At 46.8% G+C, this 26,520-nt stretch overlaps 3 protein-coding genes across 3 annotated transcripts in view; 1 reads left to right on the top strand and 2 right to left on the bottom strand.

Moving 5' to 3' along the window:
• The window catches only part of NEMF (nuclear export mediator factor), a 35,287-nt gene extending 29,204 nt beyond the window's left edge, over window positions 1-6,083 (top strand). The window contains exons 31-33 of the mRNA XM_044271458.1: window positions 195-238; window positions 2,377-2,456; window positions 5,377-6,083. Coding sequence (XP_044127393.1) covers window positions 195-238; window positions 2,377-2,456; window positions 5,377-5,454 — 202 coding nt within the window. The 3' untranslated portion in view covers window positions 5,455-6,083. The remainder of the gene's footprint in view (window positions 1-194; window positions 239-2,376; window positions 2,457-5,376) is intronic.
• Window positions 6,084-6,147: 64 nt separating this feature from the next.
• KLHDC2 (kelch domain containing 2) lies at window positions 6,148-25,872 on the bottom strand. Its single transcript, XM_044271460.1, has 13 exons — window positions 25,657-25,872; window positions 21,353-21,435; window positions 20,407-20,524; window positions 20,088-20,203; window positions 16,640-16,718; window positions 15,879-15,962; window positions 15,725-15,805; window positions 15,587-15,645; window positions 11,040-11,149; window positions 10,819-10,891; window positions 9,064-9,151; window positions 8,040-8,092; window positions 6,148-6,512 (listed from the first exon to the last, which is right to left on the bottom strand). Exons 1-13 carry the CDS (start codon window positions 25,789-25,791, stop codon window positions 6,389-6,391), a joined length of 1,203 nt encoding a protein of 400 aa, XP_044127395.1. The 5' UTR covers window positions 25,792-25,872; the 3' UTR covers window positions 6,148-6,388.
• Window positions 21,353-26,520, bottom strand: part of KLHDC1 (kelch domain containing 1) — a 40,241-nt gene continuing 35,073 nt past the window's right edge. The window contains exon 14 of the transcript XR_006387024.1: window positions 21,353-21,435. The gene's annotated coding sequence lies outside the window, so the exon portion shown is untranslated. The remainder of the gene's footprint in view (window positions 21,436-26,520) is intronic.

The raw sequence follows: 26,520 nt of genomic DNA, 5'->3' as shown, positions 1-26,520 counted from the left end.
CGTTCCGATATTTAGCACTTCTCCTGGCGCTAGGTGATACGTGACCGGCTGATTCTTCTTTCCCTCTGCTGTTGGGACATTCGAGCGGCATCCACATTAGACTGTTGTCTGGCCTCCCGCCGTTCAGCTTTAGCGTGTTTGCCCCCTTTACAGTGTGAACCGTCTCTCAGCTTCCTTGTATTTTTTGTTTTCAGGTACAAGGTTAAATTGACTCCAGGAACCCAAAAGAAAGGAAAAGGTAAGAAAAAAAAATCTCTAATTTCTATCGAACAGGGAAACTGGGAGTTTGCACTCCCCCCTGTTTTCACCAGAACACGCTCTTTTTATATCGTTATACACAATTACAAGAAAAAGTATGTGAACCCTTTGGAATTATATGGATTTCTGCACAAATTGGTCATAAAATGTGATCTGATCTTCATCTCAGTCACAACAATAGACAATCACAGTCGGCTTAACCTAATAACACACAAAGAGTTAAATGTTACCATGTTGTTATTGAACACACCATGTAACCATTCACAGCGCAGGTGGAAAAGTATGGGAACCCTTGGATTTAATAACTGGTTGAACCTCCTTTGGCAGCAATAACTTCAACCAAACATTTCCTGTAGTTGCAGGTCAGACGTGCACAACGGTCAGGAGTAATTCTTCACCGTTCCTCTTTACAGAACTGTTTCAGTTCAGCAATATTCTTAGGATGTCCGGTGTAAATCGCTTTCTTGAGGTCCTGCCACAGCATCTCCTTCGGTTGAGGTCAGGACTCTGACTGGGCCGCTCTAGAAGGCGGATTTTCTTCTGTTTAAGCCGTTCTGTTGTTGATTTACTTCTATGCTTTGGGTCGTTGTCCTGTTGCAACACCCATCTTCTGTTGAGCTTCAGCTGGTGGACAGATGGCCTTAAGTTCTCCCAAAATGTCTTGATAAACTTGGGAATTCATTTTTCCTTCGATGATAGCAATCCATCCAGGCCCTGACGCAGCAGAGCAGCCCCAAACCATGATGCCCCCACCACCATACTTCACAGTTGGGATGAGGTTTTGAGGTTGGTGTGCTGTGACTCTTTTTCTCCACAAATAGTGTTGTGTGTTTCTTCCAAACAACTCAACTTTGGTGTCATCTGTCCACAGAATATTTTGCCAGTGCTGCTGTGGAACATCCACGTGCTCTTGTGCAAACTGTAAACGTGCAGCAATGTTTTTTGGACAGCAGTGGCTTCCTCTGTGGTCTCCTCCCATGAAATCCATTCTTGTTTAGTGTTTTACGTATCGTAGATTCGCTAACAGGGATGTCAGCATATGCCAGAGACTTTTGTAAGTCTTTAGCTGATACTCTAGGATTCTTCTTCCCCTCATTGAGCAGTCTGCGCTGTGCTCTTGCAGTCATCTTTACAGGACGGACACTCCTAGGGAGAGTAGCAGCAGTGCTGAACGTCCTCCATTTATAGACAATTTGTCTGACCGTGGACTGATGGACAGCAAGGCTTTTGGAGACACTTTTATAACCCTTTCCAGCTTTATGCAAGTCAACAATTCTTAATCGTAGGTCTTCTGAGAGCTCTTTTGTGCGAGGCATCATTCACATCAGGCAATGCTTCTTGTGAAAAGCAAACCCAGAACTGCTGTGTGTTTTATAGGGCAGCTGTAACCAACACCTCCAATCTCATCCCATTGAATGGACTCCCGTTGGCTGACACCTCACTGCAAATAGCTCTTGGTGATGTCATTAGTCTAGGGGTTCACATACTTTTCCCACCTGCACTGTGAATGTTTACATGGTGTGTTCAATAAAAACATGGTCACATTTAACTCTTTGTGTGTTATTAGGTTAAGCCGACTCTGATTGTCTATTGTTGTGACTGAGATGAAGATCAGATCACATTTTATGACCAATTTGTGCAGAAATCCATATCATTCCAAAGGGTTCACATACTTTTTCTTGCAACTGTATTAGGGAATTGCTAATTTTTTTGGGGGTGGGTCCCATCTTGTGTTTTACTAGTCCCTTTTTTTTTTTAACCCCTTGACACCCTGCGCTGCTTGTTTACAGCACTGGTGGATGGTTCTCAACATGAATTGCTGTGAACGTAAAGCACAAGGAACAGTCCGGGCGCGGAGCAGTCATCTGTAACATATGGCTGACACCCTACTTCAAGGGCCTAGATTCTAATCCCAGCCACTTAAAGGGATTGTGTTGTGCAAAGATACTGATAATATCTGCTTCTGCTGCAACCCCCTCCCCAAGGAACATTACAGAAAGGTCTAACGTTATTATACGTACCATATAATTGTGCCACTAAATATACACGTCCTCACAAGACTATAGAGAAATCGTTGTTCTCAAAACATTGAGATAAAAAACTAATAATTTTTTACAGCTGCTAAAACGGCCCTGAACAGCTTCATGCATTCCAAGGACGCGAGCGGCAGAGAGAAGGACTTGCTGCGCAGTGTGAAGGTACGAGCCTGTAACGTGGTGTCCAGATGTAGTAATTCGCACGTAGCGGTCAGTGTCGGAGTAGGACATAGATATTGATGTATTTGGGATCAGACAGGAATATTGTGGTAGTGGATATTACCTCAGCAAAGAAGGTTAAATATTCACTGAAGCGCCATTTTAATTTCCATGGGACGTACGGAGTGCGGATTTTCCATTGCACTTTGCAGTTGCATCAAAGGGGATGAGGCCTGTAACCCTTTCAGCTCAACTCTGAAGAGAAGACCATTGGAGCAGACCCTTCTGTCGCTCCACCGTCCTGGCAGAGATCACGTGACTGGCGATGGGCCCTTCCTCTGACGTCACTGCCAGATGTGCTCATCTGGTTGTGACATCAGAGGAAGAGGCCGCAGAGAGACGGAAGGGTAAGTCCTGCTCGGTGTCCTCTCACCACGGGTTAGATGAACGAGGCTTTTTAGGTGCACACCCTGAGAGACCCCCTTTAAAATGGAAAACACTCATCGGGATTTAGGCCCCAAACTTGCCGATCATGTAAATTCTAGGTGATTCAGCATAAGGCAAGAAATGATGTTTGCTCTATTCTGATGCCTGTAAGGAGTCGCGTCTTGCAGTCTGCGTCCTTCATCATAGGCACCTCCTGTGCACCTCTCTTCACTGCGCTTGTGCAAGATGCCACTAGAGGTGGAATGTGATAATGGACCCGGCCTGCAGGACGTTAATCCAGCTGGAGGAGGACCGTCCACCCGGACTCGACGGTGGCTTCATCCCCTACAGCAATCCTCTGCCTGCTTTCTGCTGATTTGCTCAGAATCTACAAGCTCCTCATTGTGAAACGTGCACCGTCCTGCATAACAGTTTTGAGGTGAAAAATCCTAATGAAGGGCTCATCCATTTGACCTGGAATTTCCTTGATCTCTCTTTACGTTGCAAAGTGTGAAATCTGCGCTGCCGGCCAGTTGCCACACTGAACGTTTCTGCAGGGTGTGGATGAGTTCGCTTCGCTGGTACCGCATTATGTTGCAGATTTTCTGCATGAAAATCCATGTGTAAGGGTCCATTCACACGTCCGTTTTTTCTTTCCTGATCTGTTCCGTTTTTTGCGGAACAGATCAGGACCCATTCATTTTCAATGGGTCCTGGAAAAAAATCGGACAGCACAATGTGTGCTGTCCGTTTCCGTTGTTCCGTTCCGCATGTCCGTTTAAATATAAAACATGTCCTATTATGTTCCTGAAAAATCGGATCCTGGTACAATGCAAAGTCAATGGTTCTGCAAAAAACTGAAGACATTCGGATGTCATTCCGTATGTCTTCCGTTTTTTGCGGAATCCGTTCCTGGAAACACATAGCAAATATTTTTATATTTTTTTTTTTTTCAAAGAAATCCAAACAACTTTATTTGATTATTGAAATGTATACATGTTTCCGTTTTTTTGCGTATCCGCAAAAAACGGATGACATACGGAAACATTTTCAGGAACAACGGATCCGCAAAAAACGGACCAAAATTCGGATTATAGAAAAATACTGACGTGTGAATGTAGCCTAATACTGTAGTTTTAGAACCCCTTTAACTGGCAGTTTCAGCTGAACCAAATGTTAGGCCCAGTGCATATTGCATCTCGGCCTTTTGTCGGTGGTATAGATCAGAGAAACATCCTGACTACAGGCCTGTCTGGGCCATAGGGTCGCATTGTAAACCTGCTGAGCGATGGGAGTAATTGTTTTCGGTGTCCCTCTGTATAGGAGAGTTCAGTCGGCTGCTCTTTCCCATACAGTTGACAAAGGTATGCCGACATATACCGTCCCTACAGAGGCCAAAACACTCTTGGCCACAGCCTTGTAGGCGGGTAGGACTTGCAAGGTTGGCATATCATTAGGATATGCCACCAATGTCCAATAGGTGTGGGTCCACATCTGTCTCTAGAAAGGGGCCCCCAAAGGAAAGATCACTGCGCAAGTGTGACCACCTCTCCATTCACTTCTATGGGAGTACCGCCACAGAGGTAAATAAGGGGTGGCGGCGCATGTGCATTGTGCTCTCCTTTGCTTCGGGGGCCCTATTCTAGACATAGGTGCAGGTCCCACACCTATCAGACATTGGTGGCATATCCTAGTGCTATGCTACCAATGTCTGATAGGTGCAGGTCCCACACCTATGTCTAGAATAGGTGGTTTCCAGGAATAACGGAAGTGATGCCGCAGCCTGCGTCTGCTATCAAACGATTTATACATACCTGCTCTCCAGTCCTGTGTGTCCATCTTCTTCCCATCTGGCAAGGCCACCTGCTCTGCTGCAACCAAGGTGGGGAGGACTATGGACACACAGGACTACATCTTTCTTTAAAGGGGTTTTCCAGGATTTTTATACGGACGACTTATCCTCAGGACAGGTCATCGGTATCTGATTGGGAGTCCGACACCCGGGAACCCCGCCGCGCAGCAGCGCCTTCTCCGTGCTCACCAACCACAGTGCCTTACATTGTATAGCGGCAGTGCTTAGCCTCACTTCTAAGGGGCTGACTGCGATACCAAGCACAGCCGCTATACAATGTGCCGGCGCTCACAGGAGGGCTGGTGCCTTCTCAAAACAGTTGATCAGGAGGGGTCCTGAGAATAGATCATCCGTAACAAAATCCCAGAAAACCCCTCTAAAAGGGCTGTCTGATCTTGGAGACATATTGCTAGGATATGCCCCCAATATCTGAGAGGTGCAGATCCTAGAGTTGGAACCCACACCTATCTTTAGAGGGCAGCCTGCACAGGGCATGCATAGCCGCCCTCCATTCATTTCTGTGGGACTGCTGATAATGGCATGTAGACCCCCAACCGCACCAGAAAAGTACTTACCTCATGGAGCTTCTCAAATATCTAGCCCTGTATAATAAGTAGCCTTATAACACACTCTGGTCTCTAACAGGACACCGACCTATCGAGAAACATGCCGGGAAAAGTGAAAGTGTCTGCACCGAATCTGCTGAGTGCAAAGAAGAAATAACCTTGTCCTCGTCAGACTTCGCACATGTAAATATGGGGCGACGCAAGATCCGCGCCAAAATATCTTGGGTGGGGAGGAAAAGTTCAGAGATTGTCGGCTACATTATCACGATGTTGCAAATGGTTAATAAAATAGAAAATCCTAGAAACATGGCCAGGCTACAACAACAGCGCCCCCATCTCCTCAGGATGGATCTGATATTGCAGCCAAGCTGTACAGAAGCAAACAGTTTGAGCTGCAATACCAATCTGTGAACAGGTGTGGCGCTGGTTTTATTTTACCCCTGGACGAGCTCTTTGAGAGCTTATAATAATTGTAACCTGCTTTTAGTAGTGACTATACTGCGCCAAAACAGCTCTTGGGGTGGGAGGCAGAGACGGCTTACACTACAGTCCCGTACATCAACTACTCTAACCCTCAACAGCCGTTGATCTGACTCAGGTTATAATCCTATTACACCCTATGTACGTGTATGCCTCGCTGGCGCACCCCAACATCAGCGGTCACCCACAATGATATGCCGCCTGGGAGCAGATATTGTGCAAGAAAGCCACGATGAATGTAATTATAATATAAAATTTCACTGGTTTTAATTTTGGGAGATTTTTGGAATAAAGAGACATATTTTAGTTCAGTTTTTTTTTATTTTGGTTGAACATTGGCTCAATGTGATTTATGTCCAAAATTTAAAGGGGGTAAATTGTGCGCTACAATAGGAGCCAGGGGTGGAAGACCCCCCCCCCCCCCCCAAAAAAAAGTGCAGGGACTGGAGCAAAAACACTGGCTCCCAATACAAGAACAGAACCGGCCTTCAGTATCCACATCTATTAAACATATTTACACTGAACAGGAAAGAAACGAAACCGAGGCGACCTCTGTGCACCCGGCAGGGTCTGCGCCTCGTGTGTGAACAAACCGCTGCTGCTCGTGCGCTTCATGACCCGCATGTGGTAACACTGGCGAGCCTCTGCCGCACATAGCGGAGCAAGTGCTGAGGGAGAGAGTCCAACGAGCCGGACAGGAGCTCTCTGAAGGCAACCACAGTCTCTAGGGTCAGTCTAGGAAAGGAAATACATATGAGAGTCATGGCTTACTCCCCTAGGGTCTATCCTCGCAGCACAAACACTGGATCTGCATGCAGAAAAGCAGCGGCGTTTGGGGCTGATTCTTATGTCCTAGCTTGGTCCAGGGAACACAGGCAGCATTTCCCGGACTGCGGCATAGTGTTTGTTAGTCAGTTCCTACCTGATGGCAGGTATATCACATACACAATGTGAGTACAATACAATAGACCCACAATCAGATGGGAACTATAAGGCCCCTTTCACACGGGCGAGTATTCCGCGCGGATGCGAGGCGTGAGTTGAACGCATTGCACCCGCACTGAATACCGACCCATTCATTTCTATGGGGCTGTTCACATGAGCGGTGATTTTCACGCATCACTTGTGCGTTGCATGAAAATCGCAGCATGCTCTATTTTGTGCGTTTTTCACGTAACGCAGGCCCCATAGAAGTGAATGGGGTTGCGTGAAAATCGCAAGCAAGTGTGGATGCGGTGCGATTTTCACGCACGGTTGCTAGGAGACAATCGGGATGGAGACCAGATTATTATTATTTTCCCTTATAACATGGCAGGAAAAATTCCACGGCACATCCAAGGCGTAAATAATATTAGGCTTTATTCACCAGACCGCGACGTTTCGATCCACCTCCTGGGATCTTTCTCAAGCAGTGACAAAATAACTAGTGCATTGTGTATATTTATACAGCTGAATATAATCAATCAAGTGTTAATTAAAACAAATCAATCAACATGGTTATAAGGGAAAATAGCATTCTGAATATAGAACGCATAGTACAATAGCGCTGGAGGGGTTAAAAAAAATATATAATTTAACTCACCTTAGTCCACTTGATCGCGCAGCCGGCATCTCGTCTGTCTCCTTTGCTGAACAGGACCTGTGGTGATGTCACTCCGGTCATCACATGATCTTTTACCATGGTGATGGATCATGTGATGACCGGAGTGATGTCACCACAGGTCCTGTTCCTGCAATAAATGCTGACCACAGGGGTCCTGTTCAGCAAAGGAGACAGAAGAGATGCCGGGCTACGCGATCAAGTGGACTAAGGAGAGTTAAATTATTTATTTTTTTAACCCCTCCAGCGCTATTGTACTATGCATTCTGTATTCAGAATGTATTATTTTCCCTTATAACCGTGTTATAAGGGAAAATAATAGCAATCTACAGAACCCCAATCCCAGACCCGAACTTCTGGGAAGACATTCGGGTACCAAACATGCAAGATTTTTCTCACGCGAGTGCAAAACGCATTACAATGTTTTGCACTTGCGCGGAAAAATTGCAGGTGTTCCCGCAACGCCTGTGTGAAAGGGGCCTAAGTGGTTAGTACTGGTGCCTTGCAGTGCTGGATTTTTGGGTGTGTTATTATATTCTTTTTCTCTGTGATGTCTGGATTTCTCTTTTAATGTATAGTAGAAGGAAGAAGAGGGACATTGGTCGGGTTACTGCTTACAAGACCTTACTAATGTCCCCGTACATTTTTTTGTAGCGACTTACCTAAGTAGTGACCTTGGCTGCACCGGGAACACGAGAATGGCATTACTGTGAGCCTGTAAAAAAAAAAATAAAAAAAAACAAAAAAAAAAAAAACATCCCATGAGGTTGGAAACACCGATTACGGAGGAAACATAACTCCACTGATGCTTTTTCCAGAGGGGAGCCAGTTGCCAGATTTTCTGCCCCAAAACCGCCGGTGTCCTGCAGGGTCACGTGGGCCGCGCCGGTGTCCTGCAGGGTCACGTGGGCCGCGCCGGTGTCCTGCAGGGTCACGTGGGGCCGCGCCGGTGTCCTGCAGGGTCACGTGGGCCGCGCCGGTGTCCTGCAGGGTCACGTGGGCCGCGCCGGTGTCCTGCAGGGTCACGTGGGCCGCGCCGGTGTCCTGCAGGGTCACGTGGGCCGCGCCGGTGTCCTGCAGGGTCACGTGGGCCGCGCCGGTGTCCCTCCTGGCTTGACTGACGTTACACAGGCTGCGATAAGTCATTACAAGACAGCTCCAGCACATGCGCAGTGGAGTGAGGGGAAGTAACCTCTGCCACATGCGCCTGATCACTGCCCTCACGGGTACTTAACATACATCACACACGACTTTATAACTTCACTGTAAGCATTCTGCTGCGTGGGGCTGTTTAGAGAACATCTTTACAAACGCATTACTGTCGGGTACAACGCTGTGATGGCGGTTTAGGGGCAGAACAGGTGGTGGCAGGATCCCTTTAAATGCAGTCATAAACCATCAGCTTATATTAAAGGGGTTTCTTATAAATGTAAATCTAAGTCCCCAAATCAATTAGCGGGTTATAATGCTCGATGCGTGAAAGTTCTACATAATGAATAGGAAAGCAGGGGCCACTATAGCGGCCGCTCAGACTCCTCTATAAAGCCCCTGTAAGGGACAATCAGACAAACATTATCTTATACAATGAGGACTATAGAACCCACGTTCTTTTTACTTCTAAAGAGCCCAAAAAGCCTCCATTCCCCCCCCCCCCCCCCCCAAATATGGAATAAAACTTGTAGTTACCGCCTTGTCATGGGTAAGTGGATTGTTGGCACATCCTCCGAAGACAATTATTTCCCCCTCTTTACTGGCGCACGCCGTATGCCACAACCTGCAAGCATCGTACTATACGTTATCATGGAGGAACACAACCGTCAATGAACATTTTACACTGGAGCCAACAGGAGCTTATGAAATCCCATTCACACGGCCGCACATCAGGCAATTACTGGGAATGTTCAGCTGGGAACTGCCTGTGCATCGGGCCATGTAAAAGGGCTCATTAGTGCTGTATATACCTACACCCCGGGCGGTATATGACCGTCTACAAGGGATGTAATCTGCAGCGGAAAATATCCATTGTAGATTTGCCACAGGTTTCCTCCTCTGCACCACCACATACAATCTGGCACGCTGCAGATGGCTACTGTGAATGCTGCGGCTTTTCAGCCTGCAATTCTGTGGTAAATACTCAGCAGCGTATCCGCCCCGTGTGCTAGCCTCAGTGCGGCCGCTGCTTGCAGAGCGAGTGGGGTGTGCACGCTAAATCACATACTGCTCTGCAAACAATGGTTGAACAAAATTTAAAGGGCTTGTCCAGCTGGGAAAAAAATTTAACGGTTCAGAGTGTTAAAGGGGCGGCCATTATGAAGGTCACTGTTAAAGGGGCACGGTCACTGTGAAAGTCACTGTTAAAAGGGTGGTCAATGCTAAAGGGGTGATCACTGTTAAAGGGGCGGCCACTGTGAAAGTCACTGTTAAAAGGGCGGCCACTGTGAATGACCACCCCTTTTAGCAGTGACTATGCTAAAGGGACGGGCACTGTGGAGGTCACTGATTAAATGGACAGGCGTTATGAAGGTCAATGTTAAAGGGGCAGGCACTGTGGAGTTCACTGTTAAAGGAGCGGCCACTGTGGAGGTCAATGTTAAAGGGGCGGGTACTGTGGAGGTCAATGTTAAAGGGGCGGGTACTGTGGAGGTCAATGTTAAAGGGGCGGGTACTGTGGAGGTCAATGTTAAAGGGGCGGGTACTGTAGTGGTCACTGTTCTGGGGGAAACTGTCTATTTATTTTTTTACAAATAAAGAAGAAAATCCACAGCACTCCTCAGTTCTGGTGAATAAGCTGGTTACTTTATTGGTAACAGCAGCATTGGAATAGCCTATTCCAATGCTGCTGTTACCAATAAAGTAACCAGCTTATTCACCAGAACTGAGGAGTGCTGTGGATTTTCTTCTTTATTTGTACACTTATGGGACCCCTAGCCAGGATCCTGATCCGCGAGCACCAACCTATCCAGGTTTCTATTGGCAACTGTCCCTATATTGGGACCTGGAGTGCTGCTTAACCCTCTTTTTTATTTATTTTTTTACGACACACGGAAACATAAAATGAAATAGATGAATTATACCCGTGTGAAGCCGGGGCCTTCTGCTAGTTCTTTATACAGTTGCGGAGGGGCGGGGTCTAGCCCTTCTGTGCCATCTGCTTTACAGTGCTGGCCCCACCCTTTGATGCCTAAAGTCCTCATTTGCATAAATAAAATCTTGGGAACGCCGCAGCCGATTTTAACAAGGCCGGTATCATTTTAATCAGCAGGATCAACCCTTCCAGGCAGTGTATGGTTTATTAGGGTTTATGCTGCCGACAGGTGCTCTTTAAAAGGAGAGTCCACATACTTCTGGAAATCAAGTATCATTTCTGCATAAAAAGCAAAGCCCTCCTATAACCTTCTGGCTGTGAATACCGGGGGTCGCACACCGCGCTCATCCGCTCACCTTGGTTTACCAGCATGGCTGCTCTGGAAGGGAATCCACCGGTTCATTTTAATACTGTACATCCAAGAGTCACCTGAGCACAGAACAGCCAATCACAGTCAAGAAATTTTTGTACATATTACCCCTAAATAAAGCTAAAAATGAATATAAAAAAATAAACCTATAAACACGAGGGGAGAAGGCTCTTCAGCGGGGCTGCGTACCCTCCATCAGTGACTTACTAAGAGGTTGTTTGTTGGTGGTAAATCCTCCAAAGAGGAACAGGGTGTCCTGGGAGGCTAGTGTCAGCGTATGCCAGGATCTGCCCACCGGAATTACACCCCGCGGGATCCTGCAAATAACAAAAGACGATATAAAAACCAAAACATGAGCCACGGCCATCATGGCGCCTATATAAGCAGGGCCCCATACAATGCAAGTCAACACAATGCAACAGGGACCTTAGTAAGTGCAAAACTGGAACAAAAATGAATTAAATAGCAGCTGTATAAACTGATATACAGTGAGCTCCCTCTAGTGGTGGCTATATAAACCCATATACAGTGAGCTCCCTCTAGTGGTGGCTACATAAACCCATATACAGTGAGCTCCCTCTAGTGGTGGCTACATAAACCCATATACAGTGAGCTCCCTCTAGTGGTGGCTATATAAACCCATATACAGTGAGCTCCCTCTAGTGGTGGCTATATAAACCCATATACAGTAAGCTCCCTCTAGTGGTGGCTATATAAACCCATATACAGTGGGCTCCCTCTAGTGGTTGCTATATAAACCCATATACAGTAAGCTCCCTCTAGTGGTGGCTATATAAACCCATATACAGTGGGCTCCCTCTAGTGGTGGCTATATAAACCCATATACAGTGGGCTCCCTCTAGTGGTTGCTATATAAACCCATATACAGTGAGCTCCCTCTAGTGGTGGCTACATAAACCCATATACAGTGAGCTCCCTCTAGTGGTGGCTACATAAACCCATATACAGTGAGCTCCCTCTAGTGGTGGCTACATAAACCCATATACAGTGAGCTCCCTCTAGTGGTGGCTATATAAACCCATATACAGTGAGCTCCCTCTAGTGGTGGCTATATAAATCCATATATACAGTGAGCTCCCTCTAGTGGTGGCTATATAAACCCATATACAGTGGGCTCCCTCTAGTGGTGGCTATATAAACCCATATACAGTGGGCTCCCTCTAGTGGTTGCTATATAAACCCATATACAGTGAGCTCCCTCTAGTGGTTGCTATATAAACCCATATACAGTGAGCTCCCTCTAGTGGTGGCTACATAAACCCATATACAGTGAGCTCCCTCTAGTGGTGGCTACATAAACCCATATACAGTGAGCTCCCTCTAGTGGTGGCTATATAAACCCATATACAGTGAGCTCCCTCTAGTGGTGGCTATATAAATCCATATATACAGTGAGCTCCCTCTAGTGGTGGCTATATAAACCCATATACAGTGGGCTCCCTCTAGTGGTGGCTATATAAACCCATATACAGTGGGCTCCCTCTAGTGGTGGCTACATAAACCCATATACAGTGAGCTCCCTCTAGTGGTGGCTACATAAACCCATATACAGTGAGCTCCCTCTAGTGGTGGCTACATAAACCCATATACAGTGAGCTCCCTCTAGTGGTGGCTATATAAACCCATATACAGTGAGCTCCCTCTAGTGGTGGCTATATAAATCCATATATACAGTGAGCTCCCTCTAGTGGTGGCTATATAAACCCATATACAGTGGGCTCCCTCTAGTGGTGGCTATATAAACCCATATACAGTGGGCTCCCTCTAGTGGTTGCTATATAAACCCATATACAGTGAGCTCCCTCTAGTGGTTGCTATATAAACCCATATACAGTGAGCTCCCTCTAGTGGTGTCTACATAAACCCATATACAGTGAGCTCCCTCTAGTGGTGGCTACATAAACCCATATACAGTGAGCTCCCTCTAGTGGTGGCTATATAAACCCATATACAGTGAGCTCCCTCTAGTGGTGGCTATATAAACAAATATACAGTGAGCTCCCTCTAGTGGTGGCTACATAAACCAATATACAGTGAGCTCCCTCTAGTGGTGGCTATATAAACCAATATACAGTGAGCTCCCTCTAGTGGTGGCTATATAAACCAATATACAGTGAGCTCCCTCTAGTGGTGGCTACATAAACCCATATACAGTGAGCTCCTTCTAGTGGTGGCTATATAAACCCATATACAGTGGGCTCCCTCTAGTGGTGGTTACATAAACCCATATATACAGTGGGCTCCCTCTAGTGGTGGCTACATAAACCCATATATACAGTGGGCTCCCTCTAGTGGTGGCTACATAAACCCATATATACAGTGGGCTCCCTCTAGTGGTGGCTACATAAACCCATATATACAGTGGGCTCCCTCTAGTGGTGGCTACATAAACCCATATATACAGTGGGCTCCCTCTAGTGGTGGCTACATAAACCCATATATACAGTGGGCTCCCTCTAGTGGTGGCTACATAAACCCATATATACAGTGGGCTCCCTCTAGTGGTGGCTACATAAACCCATATATACAGTGGGCTCCCTCTAGTGGTGGCTACATAAACCCATATATACAGTGGGCTCCCTCTAGTGGTGGCTACATAAACCCATATATACAGTGGGCTCCCTCTAGTGGTGGCTACATAAACCCATATATACAGTGGGCTCCCTCTAGTGGTGGCTACATAAATGCATATACAGTGAGCTCCCTCTAGTGGTGGCTATATAAATCCATATACAGTGAGCTCCCTCTAGTGGTGGCTACATAAACCCATATACAGTGAGCTCCCTCTAGTGGTGGCTATATAAACCCATATACAGTGAGCTCCCTCTAGTGGTGGCTATATAAACCCATATACAGTGGGCTCCCTCTAGTGGTGGTTACATAAACCCATATATACAGTGGGCTCCCTCTAGTGGTGGCTATATAAATCCATATACAGTGAGCTCCCTCTAGTGGTGGCTATATAAACCCATATACAGTGAGCTCCCTCTAGTGGTGGCTATATAAACCCATATACAGTGAGCTCCCTCTAGTGGTGGCTATATAAACCCATATACAGTAAGCTCCCTCTAGTGGTGGCTACATAAACCCATATACAGTGAGCTCCCTCTAGTGGTGGCTATATAAACCCATATACAGTGAGCTCCCTCTAGTGGTGGCTATATAAACCCATATATACAGTGAGCTCCCTCTAGTGGTGGCTACATAAACCCATATATACAGTGAGCTCCCTCTAGTGGTGGCTATATAAACCCATATACAGTGAGCTCCCTCTAGTGGTGGCTACATAAACCCATATACAGTGAGCTCCTTCTAGTGGTGGCTATATAAACCCATATACAGTGGGCTCCCTCTAGTGGTGGTTACATAAACCCATATATACAGTGGGCTCCCTCTAGTGGTGGCTACATAAACCCATATATACAGTGGGCTCCCTCTAGTGGTGGCTACATAAACCCATATATACAGTGGGCTCCCTCTAGTGGTGGCTACATAAACCCATATATACAGTGGGCTCCCTCTAGTGGTGGCTACATAAACCCATATATACAGTGGGCTCCCTCTAGTGGTGGCTACATAAACCCATATATACAGTGGGCTCCCTCTAGTGGTGGCTACATAAACCCATATATACAGTGGGCTCCCTCTAGTGGTGGCTACATAAACCCATATATACAGTGGGCTCCCTCTAGTGGTGGCTACATAAACCCATATATACAGTGGGCTCCCTCTAGTGGTGGCTACATAAACCCATATATACAGTGGGCTCCCTCTAGTGGTGGCTACATAAACCCATATATACAGTGGGCTCCCTCTAGTGGTGGCTACATAAATGCATATACAGTGAGCTCCCTCTAGTGGTGGCTATATAAATCCATATACAGTGAGCTCCCTCTAGTGGTGGCTACATAAACCCATATACAGTGAGCTCCCTCTAGTGGTGGCTATATAAACCCATATACAGTGAGCTCCCTCTAGTGGTGGCTATATAAACCCATATACAGTGGGCTCCCTCTAGTGGTGGTTACATAAACCCATATATACAGTGGGCTCCCTCTAGTGGTGGCTATATAAATCCATATACAGTGAGCTCCCTCTAGTGGTGGCTATATAAACCCATATACAGTGAGCTCCCTCTAGTGGTGGCTATATAAACCCATATACAGTGAGCTCCCTCTAGTGGTGGCTATATAAACCCATATACAGTAAGCTCCCTCTAGTGGTGGCTACATAAACCCATATACAGTGAGCTCCCTCTAGTGGTGGCTATATAAACCCATATACAGTGAGCTCCCTCTAGTGGTGGCTATATAAACCCATATATACAGTGAGCTCCCTCTAGTGGTGGCTACATAAACCCATATATACAGTGAGCTCCCTCTAGTGGTGGCTATATAAACCCATATACAGTGAGCTCCCTCTAGTGGTGGCTACATAAACCCATATATACAGTGAGCTCCCTCTAGTGGTGGCTATATAAACCCATATACAGTGAGCTCATTCAAGTGAAGAGGACACGGCGGTTGTAGTTACACTGCTCCGCTGCTACAATGTGACTTCTCGCATGTAAACACTGAAGAGAATGCAGCGCTTGCACAAGCTCTAACAACAGATTGGCTGCAGAGGGCACATGGGGCACGACATGCCCCCACTGCAGCAGGGTGTACACAATGGCTACCACTACTGACGACAGGTTCGCCCTACAATTCTAAAAACATTTGGGGATTACTTACACTTCCTGCCACACCCAGGTATCAAGATTCAGATAATAGAGGTCGTTCATTCTGAAGTCCTAGAACATAAAGCAAAATGGTTTGCAGAAAACTCTGCCCACGTGCCAAAAAGCACCAGCTGTAGAACGCGGGACTCACCTTGTATCTACCGCCAAACACGTAACCTCGATTTTCAACAGTGGCGCAGGCGTGAGCGGCCCGGGGAGAGGGGCTTTCACCCTGCAGAGAAGATTGGAGATTGTGCGGTTTCTGCACAGTTCACACACAGGTTGTGGACAGGAATAAATATTACCGTGGTCACAATGCGTTGCCAGGTGAGGCTGTCGAGATGGAGAGCGTGGACCTGATTGTTCCAACCCCTTGGAAGACCGAAATTCTGGAAATCCACAAATCAGAGATGAACTCTTTTGTACATAGGGCATCTTCAGGATAGAAACGCACATTAAACCCCCACCTCCCCGTTCAAGGACCTGCTATATGACACGATGCGTCCAATCACCTGTGTGCGCAGCAGGGACCCGGGGTCATCTCCTTACCGGAGGACCATCATATCCCGATGCCAGACATTTACAGCCTAGCCACAGAGCTTCAAGGATTTTCCGCTGATGGACAATCCCTAAGATCAGTCATAAATGTGATTGCTGGGCTTCCCCATTATCAGAACCACGAAGCCGCACTGTACACAGCGATGTCCAGGGATGGGACCCCCACCGATCCTTATGCTGAACTCACACATCCGTGTTCTGGACGCATTATACGCCTGCATTATTCCGGCTGACCTCAGGTATAACTGACCCGAGCTCCCAGCATCCTAGAACCCTATCATGCTGCGAGTTCAGGTCCGCTCACCTGCGGTCGGGCAGGGACATTACGTCCGGAATACGAACGCGTGAATCTGGGCTAAAGGTGCAGCCGCACAGGAGAAATATGCTGTAATTTAGAAATTCTATGGACTGTTGTGTGTGAATTCACTCTAACGGAGAACGCTGCGTACATGTCTGACCGTACGCCACATATAGAAGTGTGATCGATATTCTGCGCGGACATACTCACTCCAATTGAGGATTCGTCAAACTCAAATGACAGGAAAGCCTCTTCTTCATAATAGCCGTATCCACCAAAGAAGATAAGCCTGGAAGACGAATGGGGAGACGTGACCCCTCTGACATTTTCGGGACAGTAGTACAGCATACAATATATACAGTCCTGATCAAAAGTTTAAGACCACTTGAAAAATGGCACAAACTCCTATTTAGCACGGCTGGATCTCAACAAGGTTCCAAGTAGAGCTTCAACATGCAACAAGAAGACATGGGAGGGAGACAGAACATTTTTTGAGCATTCAATTTAATGAAAAAACATCGAATAAACTGAAACTGGCTGTTTTTCAGCTGATCAAGGACCACATGCCTTTAAAAGGCCAAATCTGTGCAAAGATGTGGATTCATTGTCATCTTCTGTCAGGTAGTCACACGTTGTGATGGCAAAGGCAAAAAAACTCTCCCTTTTTGAACGTGGTCGAGTTGTTGAACAGCATAAGCAGGGTCTCTCACAGCGCGCCATCGCTGCTGAGGGGGGACGCAGTAAGACAGTCATTTGGAATTTCTTAAATGATCCCGAGGGTTATGGAACAAAAAAGTCAGGTGGAAGACCCCAAAAAATTTCATCAGCACTGAGCCGGAGGATCCAATTGGCTGTCCGTCAAGACACTGGACGATCCTCGACCCAAATTAAGGCCCTTATACTGGTGCTGACTGCAGCCCCATAACCATCAGACGGCATCTGAGACTGAAGGGCTTCAAAAACAAAAAAACTCTTCAAAGACCTCGTCTCCTTGAACGCCACAGAACTGCTCGTTTGGACTTTGCAAGAGAGCACCAAACATGGGACATTCAAAGGTGGAAGAAAGTTTTATTCTCTGATGAGAACAAATGTAACCTTGATGGTCCTGATGGTTTCCAGCGTTACTGGCATGACAAGCAGATCCCACCTGAGATGTTTTCTACGCGCCACAGTGGAGGGGGCGCCATAATGGTCTGGGGGGCTTTTTCCTTCAGTGGAACAATGGAGCTTCAGGAAGTGCAGGGGCGTCAAACAGCCGCTGGCTATGTCCAGATGTCGCAGAGAGCATTCCTCATGGCTGAGGGCCTCGTCTGTGTGGTAACAGGACAACGCTACAGTACACAATGCCCGCAGGACAAGGGACTTCTTCCAGGAGAGTAACATCACTCTCTTGGCCCATCCTGCGTGTTCCCCTGATCTAAATCCAATTGAGAACCTTTGGGGATGGATGACAAGGGACGTTTACAAAACTGGACAACAGTTCCAGACAGTAGATGGCCTTCGTGCGGCCGTCTTCACCACTTGGAGAAATGTTCCCACTCACCTCATGGAAACGCTTGCATCAAGCATGCCGAAACAATAACGGCGGAGCTACTCATTACTGAGCTCATGTTTGGAGGTCGGATTTCTGTTTTGGGGGGGGTTTAGTTTTTTTGGGGAGGTGTGGTCCTAAACCTGATCAGCTGAAAAACAGCCTGTTTCAGTTTATTCGTTGTTTTCATTAAATTTAATGCTCAAAAAATGTTCTGTCTCACCCCCATCTCTTCTTGTTGCATGTGGAAGCTCCACTTGGAACTTTGTGAGGATCCCGCCATGCTAAATAGGATTTTTTGCCATATTTCAAGTGGTCTTAAACTTTTGATCAGGACTGTATATATAAAATCTTAATAGATATTAGGCTGTAGACTCCAGCGCTTTTTTCCCCCAATCTGTCACACTGGAGATGATCCCTGAGCAGATCTGAAGAGAACTGTCAATCAAGCTGAGCCATGTGGGGAGAAGCCGGTGTCACGGTCCCTCCTGTGACAGAGGTGAGGAGATCGGATAGACTTGCTGCACGTGAGGCTATCTGACAGGTCTCTCCGTTTTCCTCTTTGTCTGTTGTTGTTTGGCAGGATCTCACCTCTCCTCAGGTTCTGCTCGTTATCAGTGATGAGGCTCTATTTAGGTCCGCCTCACACTGCTGACCATGCGGTTGGTATTTCCTGTTGGAGTTGCTAGAGCTTGTTTGTTTTGGATCTCCTGCTTCTCCATACATCCCAAATCTAAGTGCTTGTTCCCTTTTCTATTTGTTGTTCGATGGTGTGTTTTGTTCTAGGCCTCAGGGAGACGCGGGTTCCTTCATCTGGGAAAGAACCAGCTGTCTCGTCTCCTGCTACCTGTCCTAGGGCTCGTCAGTTTCAGCAGGGCCTAGGTATCCGGCGTATGAGCATTTCCACCATCAGGAACTGCTCATACTGGCAGGAGTTAGGGAAAGGCCTAGGGATTACTAGGAGGTCACCATCCCTCTTCCTTAGCTTTTGACTGTTGTCTATCTGGTGTTTTCCCCTCCCCCATTACCTGTGACAGCCGGAGGAGAGGCGCCCAGTAGACTCCTCGCCCTGTGCCCGGCTCTTTAAAACTATGGCGCAGATTTATTATGGCTACAAATTTTGCGACTTTTAAGCTTTTCTGACACCCCTTCAAAAAGTAGGAAGAATTGGACACCGGGGGAGTGAGGAAACACCAGAAATATATTCTGGCTCCTGGTGGGGGGAGATTTCAGTTCTGGGGCACAGGCGGCCTGATATGCACCATGATTATTAGCCAGTGTGCGCCTCTTAATAATTGTGCCACTTCTCATGCCAGCGCAGGGCAAATTAATAACAGCATACACGTCAGTGTTCATAAATCTCCCCTGTAATATGTGGAGGTGCTTCAGAACGAAACTTACATTTCCTGCTGCCCGTGGTAAATAACTGAGCGGTACTTAGGCTACTTTCACACTTGCGTTGTTAATTCCGGTATTGAGATCGGCAGAGGATCTCAATACCGGAATTATACAGATCCATTTTGATGAATCCAGAAAGAAAAAAAGAAAAAAAAAACACAGATGCGTCACTAAATACATTAAAAGTCAATGGGTGACGGATCCAGTTTTTTAGGCTCCTAAAAAAATGGATCCGTCACCAATGACTTACATTGTTTTCAGTGCCAGGTCCATTTTTTTCCGTTTTTATGACCGGACACAAAACGGAATGCTGACGGAATGCAAGACATCCTGACGCATGCTGAACGGATCTCTTTCCATTCATAATGCACGAGGACGCAACTGAAACGTTTTTTTTCCGGTATGGAGATCCTCTGCCGGATCTCAATACCGGAAAACAACAGCGCAAGTGTGAAAGTAGCCTTACCTAGCAGATGCAGTTCTGTCCAGACTCTATTTATCCGGCTTCAGCGGTATGTCACACTGACAAAACATCACCGCTGCAGCGTCACCGGCCTCTTTGGTGCACGGCTGATTGGCTGCAGCAGTAATGTGATGTCAACATGATGTCGCTGCTGCTGGGTGAACAGAGCTTCGCCGGTAAAAAGTGTCAGCGCTCCATTGACCAGGTAAGTACCACTCAGTACTACTGACTCCCCTACTGTAAAGTCATCGGCCTGAAGCACTCACTTGTTCTGATGAACCCACACCCCGAGTTTATCCTTCGGAGACGGCGGAGTTCCTTTACACTCTAGCTTTTCCCAGTACAAGTCGCCATCTTTAGGGATCAGATTTAACATGAAAAGCTGTAAAAGGAAAAAAATATCAAGTTATTTAACAAAAATAAAACATTAAAAAAATACAACTCCCATAATGCTTTGCAGCACTTCACATATAACAGCTGGTCCCAGGGCTCCCAGTCTGACTGGCCGATGACAGGGCAACGCCAATAACCGGCAGTAATTCAGGGCTGATCTATGGAAAGAAACGGAACAGGTTTCACACTGACCATGTTGGTGTTTCCATGGTCATGATGACCACCAAACAGGTACAGCACTCCGTCCACACAGGCGGCACAGCTGCCGGACATAGCTGGCGGGACATTGCCCTTGGTTTTCCTCTTCTGCCTGCAATACAATAAATAGCGCATGTTATCGGCAGAGTATCCACGTAACCAACACCAATTAGAATAAAATCGGAAAAGGTCTTTGGTCTCCATGCGAGCTGCAAAAAGCCTTAAAGGGTTTGTCCGGTTACCGATATTCATGACGTGTCATATAACTGGCAAACTTCATCTAAACCGTGTCTGCGCGCCTCAGGGAGAATCCAACCCGCCGGATCCGTCATCGACACCCCCCCCCCCCCTTCTCCACGCCCCAAAATTCCTGGAAGTCGCTGGAAGAAAACTGTAATATAACCTATATGGGGGCTTTGTAACTGATGCAGGGGTTGCCGAGCCCGCTCATTAAAGGGGTCATCCCATGAAAGGTATTTACCATCAACCCACAGGATAGGTGATAAATGGTGTATCACTGGGGGATCAACCATTAGGACCCCCAATGATTCCAAGGACAGAGGGTCCCAGGGTCAGTACTACACACCCTCTATGTCGGTGCTATTGAAGTGAATCAAGCAGCAGACTGACAGGCGCTCTATCCAGAGCAGGGACTCTGAGACCCCTTGTTCTCGGGATTGCAGCCGTCGGACCCCCGAGATCGGATATTTATCACCTTTCCTGTGGACAGGTAATAAATGCTTTGACCGCCTGACACTTTTACTCCCTCTGGAGAGCGGAGGGGCTTGATCGTCCTGCAATGTGGCAGAGTGAGGACTTGGGACCCTCCATTTTCTGCCACAGTGGTGGTTCCAGAGGTTGGACCCCCAGGGATGGGTCATAAATGTAAAAAGGTAGAGCATAATACAATGTGCAATTCACGGCCCTGCCATACACTCACCAGGCCGCCCAGTTTACCATGTCGTAAATCCAGATTTCATCCCGAGGCAAGTAGAAGTCATAGAATTCTTGTACCGGAGCGTTCTGTGAAGAGGAAGGTTCAAAGTGAATGATGGAGGCAGATTTATCTCTGTTACCATTATGGGGGTTCGAGATCCTTAGGACACACCATTACTGTTTGACTGACTGATGTCTGACCTGCAGACCCCCAGTGGTCATTGCAATGAAGGGGCCGCAGCGACCTATACGGATAAGGCTACTTTCACATCCGTTCAGATAATACAACCGTCTGGTAATACAGTGAACGCAGCCCAAAAATAATGCAATATCGTATCGCAGTCGACGACATCCCCAAATACTGCGCAAACTGGTCAGCTACCTCTCTAGAAGTTACAGCCGCCACGTTTTTAGGATGAAATTCCCGTCCCCCCCCAGGGCTGCAGATCGATGCTCCCTCCGTACATCAGTACTCGTTCCGTATACAACCAGCGCTAGAATAGTGACACAAGGAGGGCAGGGACATGGTCAGCAAACTGCAATGTCAGGAGGCTCCCGAAAAAAGGGGAGATGTCCGGGACCCTAGAAGAACCCCTAAAGAAAGATGGACCCCAGATAAAATAGAAAATAAAAGAAAACCTTGATCGACCCCCCCCCAAAAAAACAGTGCAAAGAAAGGCAGCCCAGCACCTCCAAACTATGCAAAAAAAGGGGGTTCAGGTGCAATATTATTGGGGAATAATGAATTTTTTGGTCAGAGATAATGAGAGAGAGAGAGAGAGAGAGAGAGAGAGAGAGAAAATGAGAGAGAGAGAGAGAGAGAGATAGATAGATAATGAGAGAGAGATAGATAATGAGAGAGAGAGAGATAATGAGAGAGATAGAGACAGGAGAGGAAGGAAGAGAGAGAGAGAGAGATAATGAGTGATAGAGAGAGAGAGAGAGATAATGAGTGATAGAGAGAGAGATAATGAGAGAGAGAGAGAGAGAGAGATAATGAGAGAGAGAGAGAGAGAGATAATGAGTGATAGAGAGAGAGAGAGATAATGAGTGATAGAGAGAGAGAGATAATGAGAGAGAGAGAGATAAAGAGAGAGAGAGAGATAATGAGTGATAGAGAGAGAGAGAGAGATAATGAGTGATAGAGAGAGAGATAATGAGAGAGAGAGAGAGAGAGATAATGAGAGAGAGAGAGAGAGATAATGAGTGATAGAGAGAGAGAGAGAGATAATGAGTGATAGAGAGAGAGAGAGAGAGATAATGAGTGATAGAGAGAGAGAGAGATAATGAGAGAGAGAGAGAGAGATAATGAGTGATAGAGAGAGAGAGATAATGAGAGAGAGAGATAATGAGAGAGAGAGATAATGAGAGAGAGAGAGAGAGATAATGAGTGATAGAGAGAGAGATAATGAGTGATAGAGAGAGAGATAATGAGTGATAGAGAGAGAGATAATGAGAGAGAGAGAGAGATAATGAGAGAGAGAGAGATAATGAGAGAGAGAGAGATAATGAGAGAGAGAGAGAGAGAGATAATGAGTGATAGAGAGAGAGATAATGAGAGAGAGAGAGAGATAATGAGAGAGAGAGATAATGAGTGATAGAGAGAGAGAGATAATGAGGAGTCATAGAGAGAGATAATGAGTGAGAGTGATAGAGAGAGAGATAATGAGTGAGAGTGATAGAGAGAGAGATAATGAGTGATAGAGAGAGATAATGAGTGATAGAGAGAGAGAGAGATAATGAGTGATAGAGAGAGAGAGAGAGAGAGAGAGAGATAATGAGAGAGAGAGAGATAATGAGAGAGAGAGAGAGAGAGAGAGACAAGAGAGGAAGGAAGAGAGAGAGAGAGAGATAATGAGTGATAGAGAGAGAGAGAGATAATGAGTGATAGAGAGAGAGAGAGAGATAATGAGTGATAGAGAGAGAGAGAGAGAGATAATGAGTGATAGAGAGAGAGAGAGAGATAATGAGTGATAGAGAGAGAGAGAGAGATAATGAGTGATAGAGAGAGAGATAATGAGTGATAGAGAGAGAGATAATGAGTGATAGAGAGAGAGAGAGAGATAATGAGTGATAGAGAGAGAGAGAGATATAGAGAGATAATGAGTGATAGAGAGAGAGAGAGATATAGAGAGATAATGAGTGATAGAGAGAGAGAGAGATATATATATAGAGAGAGAGATATAGAGAGAGAGATATATAGAGATATAGAGAGAGAGAGAAATAATGAGAGAGAGAGAGAAATAATGAGAGAGAGAGAGAGCGAAATAATGAGAGAGAGAGCGAGATAATGAGAGATAGTTGGACCAGCGCCCCCCGAGCCATGTATAGGGGGAGCTCAGGTGCACACTATGATGGCTGCAATGCAAAAGCAAACAAGGACTACAAGTAGCAGCATACTGCTTCATACACAGACACATACAAACACCGAAAACAAGAATAAAAGACTGCATCACTGCTATACTCACTATATGAAAATTAGAAGATTTTTTTTTAATCAAAATTGCGTTGGGTCCATCTACCAGCGACAAGGCCTCCTGCTCATTAGTAGATGGGCCCAACACAGTTTTGATCAAAAATGTGCACAAAAAAACTTCCAATATTCATATAGCAGTGATGCAATCTGCTTTTATTTGTGTCCCCCAAAAATACAGACCTCAGGACACCAAAAAAATACAGGCCTTAAATCCCCTAATTAAATATGAACCCGAGGACGGAACCGTTAACAAACACCTCCTAAATAACTACAAACCCTAGAACAGACCTCGCCGCCTGATTAACCACAGGCCCAAGAGCAGACCCCCCACTAAGCCTTTACAGACCTCACACCAGACGAGCAGAGTCTCCCCTCTTCCTCCATTTTCCTAACGACCCAATGAAGCTCAGAATCAGGATGTCTGCGGCGGCACCTGGGAGCAGAAGGAAGTGCAGGAGCGGGCAGAGACACGTACGTGGGGCACACGGTAGATTTCAAGCCCCTTTTGGGAGATCTCCCCCTTTTCTGGAGTCCCCCAAACATTGAACGAGAGCTGCTAAGTACGAGCTTAAAGGATTCCTGTCAGTTTAACAAACTTTTTGACAAGTCAGTCATTTTGACGGACTGAGAACTTAAAGTGGCCCCATGTTGTAGGTGGGTCCACATTGAAAGAAGGTGGGGCAAGACAAGTAGGCGGGGCCAATAGAAGTGGGCACGGCCTGTAACACCACGGTGCAGCACTAAATACCGCACCAGGGGAACCCAATACCACAATATATTGCTGCCCGCTCCACAGTATGGAACTGTGTCATCGTTATAAAGCTGGCGATACAGTTGAGGAGGGACCTGCGGCCGCCGGCCAGGGACATAAGTACCAGATGCTCGTAGCATTAAAGGGGTTGTGTCACGTCAGCAAAATGGCATTTATCATGTAGAGAAAGTTACTATAAGGCACTTACTAATGTATTGTGATTCTCCATACTGTCTCCTTTGCTGGCTGGATTCATTTTTCCATCACATTATACACTGCTCGTTTCCATGGTTACGACCACCCTGCGATCCATCAGTGGTGGCCGTGTTTGCACACTACAGGAATAAGCGCCGGCCTATGTGCACTCCCATGGTCCCGGGGCGCTTATTCCTGTAATGTGCAAACACGACCACACTGATAGATTGCAGGGTGGTCGTAACCATGGAAACGAGCAGTGTATAATGTGATGGGAAAATCAATCCAGCCAGCAGAGGAAGCAATATGGGTAACAACAATACATTAGTAAGTGCCTCGTATTCACTTCCTCTACATGATAAATACTATTTGCTGAAGTGAGAGGACCCCTTTAACACAGAGCGCCCGCTCGTTATGTACCCGGGGCTGAGAGGAGGGCTCAGGGGGCTCCCTGTAGGGTCTACGGCCAGTCTGCCCCTGTTGGTGGAGGTCCAGGTGCTGAGACCCCCAATTGCTAAAACAAGGGGGCAGAAGCGCTCGCACATCTCTGTTCCGCTCTCCATACACTTGCTCCGCTGCCAGCATCTGTCTGACATTTTAGGGGTCTCAGCGCCACCGACTCTGACATGTCGCGGAGTTACTGGTGCCTCTGCGGTGGTTATATATTATACACTGGGCCTCAGGTACACATCAATGGCAGCCCATGGCAGCCAATCAGATCCCTTCTTTCATGTTCCAAACTCGCCTTTGAAAAATGAGAGCTGCAATCTCATTGGTTGCTATGGGCAACTGCTCCAATCTTTGCATTAGCCCCTCTACTCCAGGCCCAATGTAGAACTACAAGTGTCAGCACGTCAGAGACCCCGGGAGAACGTGCGGCTGTCACCTGGTATCCTCCCCACACGAACATTCGGGTTCCGTCGGTAACAGCTACGTGTCCGCTCCGCTCTGGCGGGGAACTACTCTCTGCACCGGGCTCCGCTTGCTGCTCCGCCACAAGGGGCTCCTCGTGATCCGCCATCCCCGGGATTTACACTCGATCCTCGGAGATCCAAACTCGGCACAGTTTCCAGTCGCCTACGTTATGCGTAACAGTCGCATGTAAATAACAGCGTCCCGGCCGCCATCTTTGATAAGGGCAAAGGGATAAAAGTGCAGCGCCCCTGGCGGCGGACACCAGGCACAACTAAAGGACTACTACTCCTAGTTTCTGAATGAAATAGCACTAAAAAATAGGATGTGACAACCTGCCATAGCGTTACCCTATGTCCTCCTCTTGCCTTGGTCTTAAAGGGACACTCCTTGTAAAAGCACCGGTGCCTGGATGTCATGTTCTGGTCAGGAGCCCACAAAATACTCAATTCAACCCAAATGCCTTCAGTCGCGTGGGGGGAGGGCAGCGACAACCGGTCTGGACACCAAAAATGGCACCCAGATCAGTTGTCACTATTTTGATGCCAGAGACGCTGTCACACAGCTGTAATTGAAAATCTGTATAAGGGTCCATTCACACGTCCGTGTGTGTTTTGCGGATCCACGCATCCATGGATCCGCAAAACACTGACATCGCCGGCACTTAATAGAAAATGCCTATTCTTGTCCGCAATTGCGGACAACAATAGGACATGTTCTATTTTTTTGGGGATCGGAATTGCGGACCCGGAAGTGTGGATCCGCCGTTCCGGAACCAAAAGCACATCGTGCTGCCCCATAGAAATGAATGGGTCCGCAATTCCGTTCCACAAAATGC

The sequence above is a fragment of the Bufo gargarizans genome, chromosome 11 (genome assembly GCF_014858855.1).
Source record: "Bufo gargarizans isolate SCDJY-AF-19 chromosome 11, ASM1485885v1, whole genome shotgun sequence".
Lineage (NCBI taxonomy): Eukaryota > Metazoa > Chordata > Amphibia > Anura > Bufonidae > Bufo > Bufo gargarizans.
Note: the sequence above shows the minus strand (reverse complement) of the source record. Positions and strands in the feature narration are given on the sequence as shown.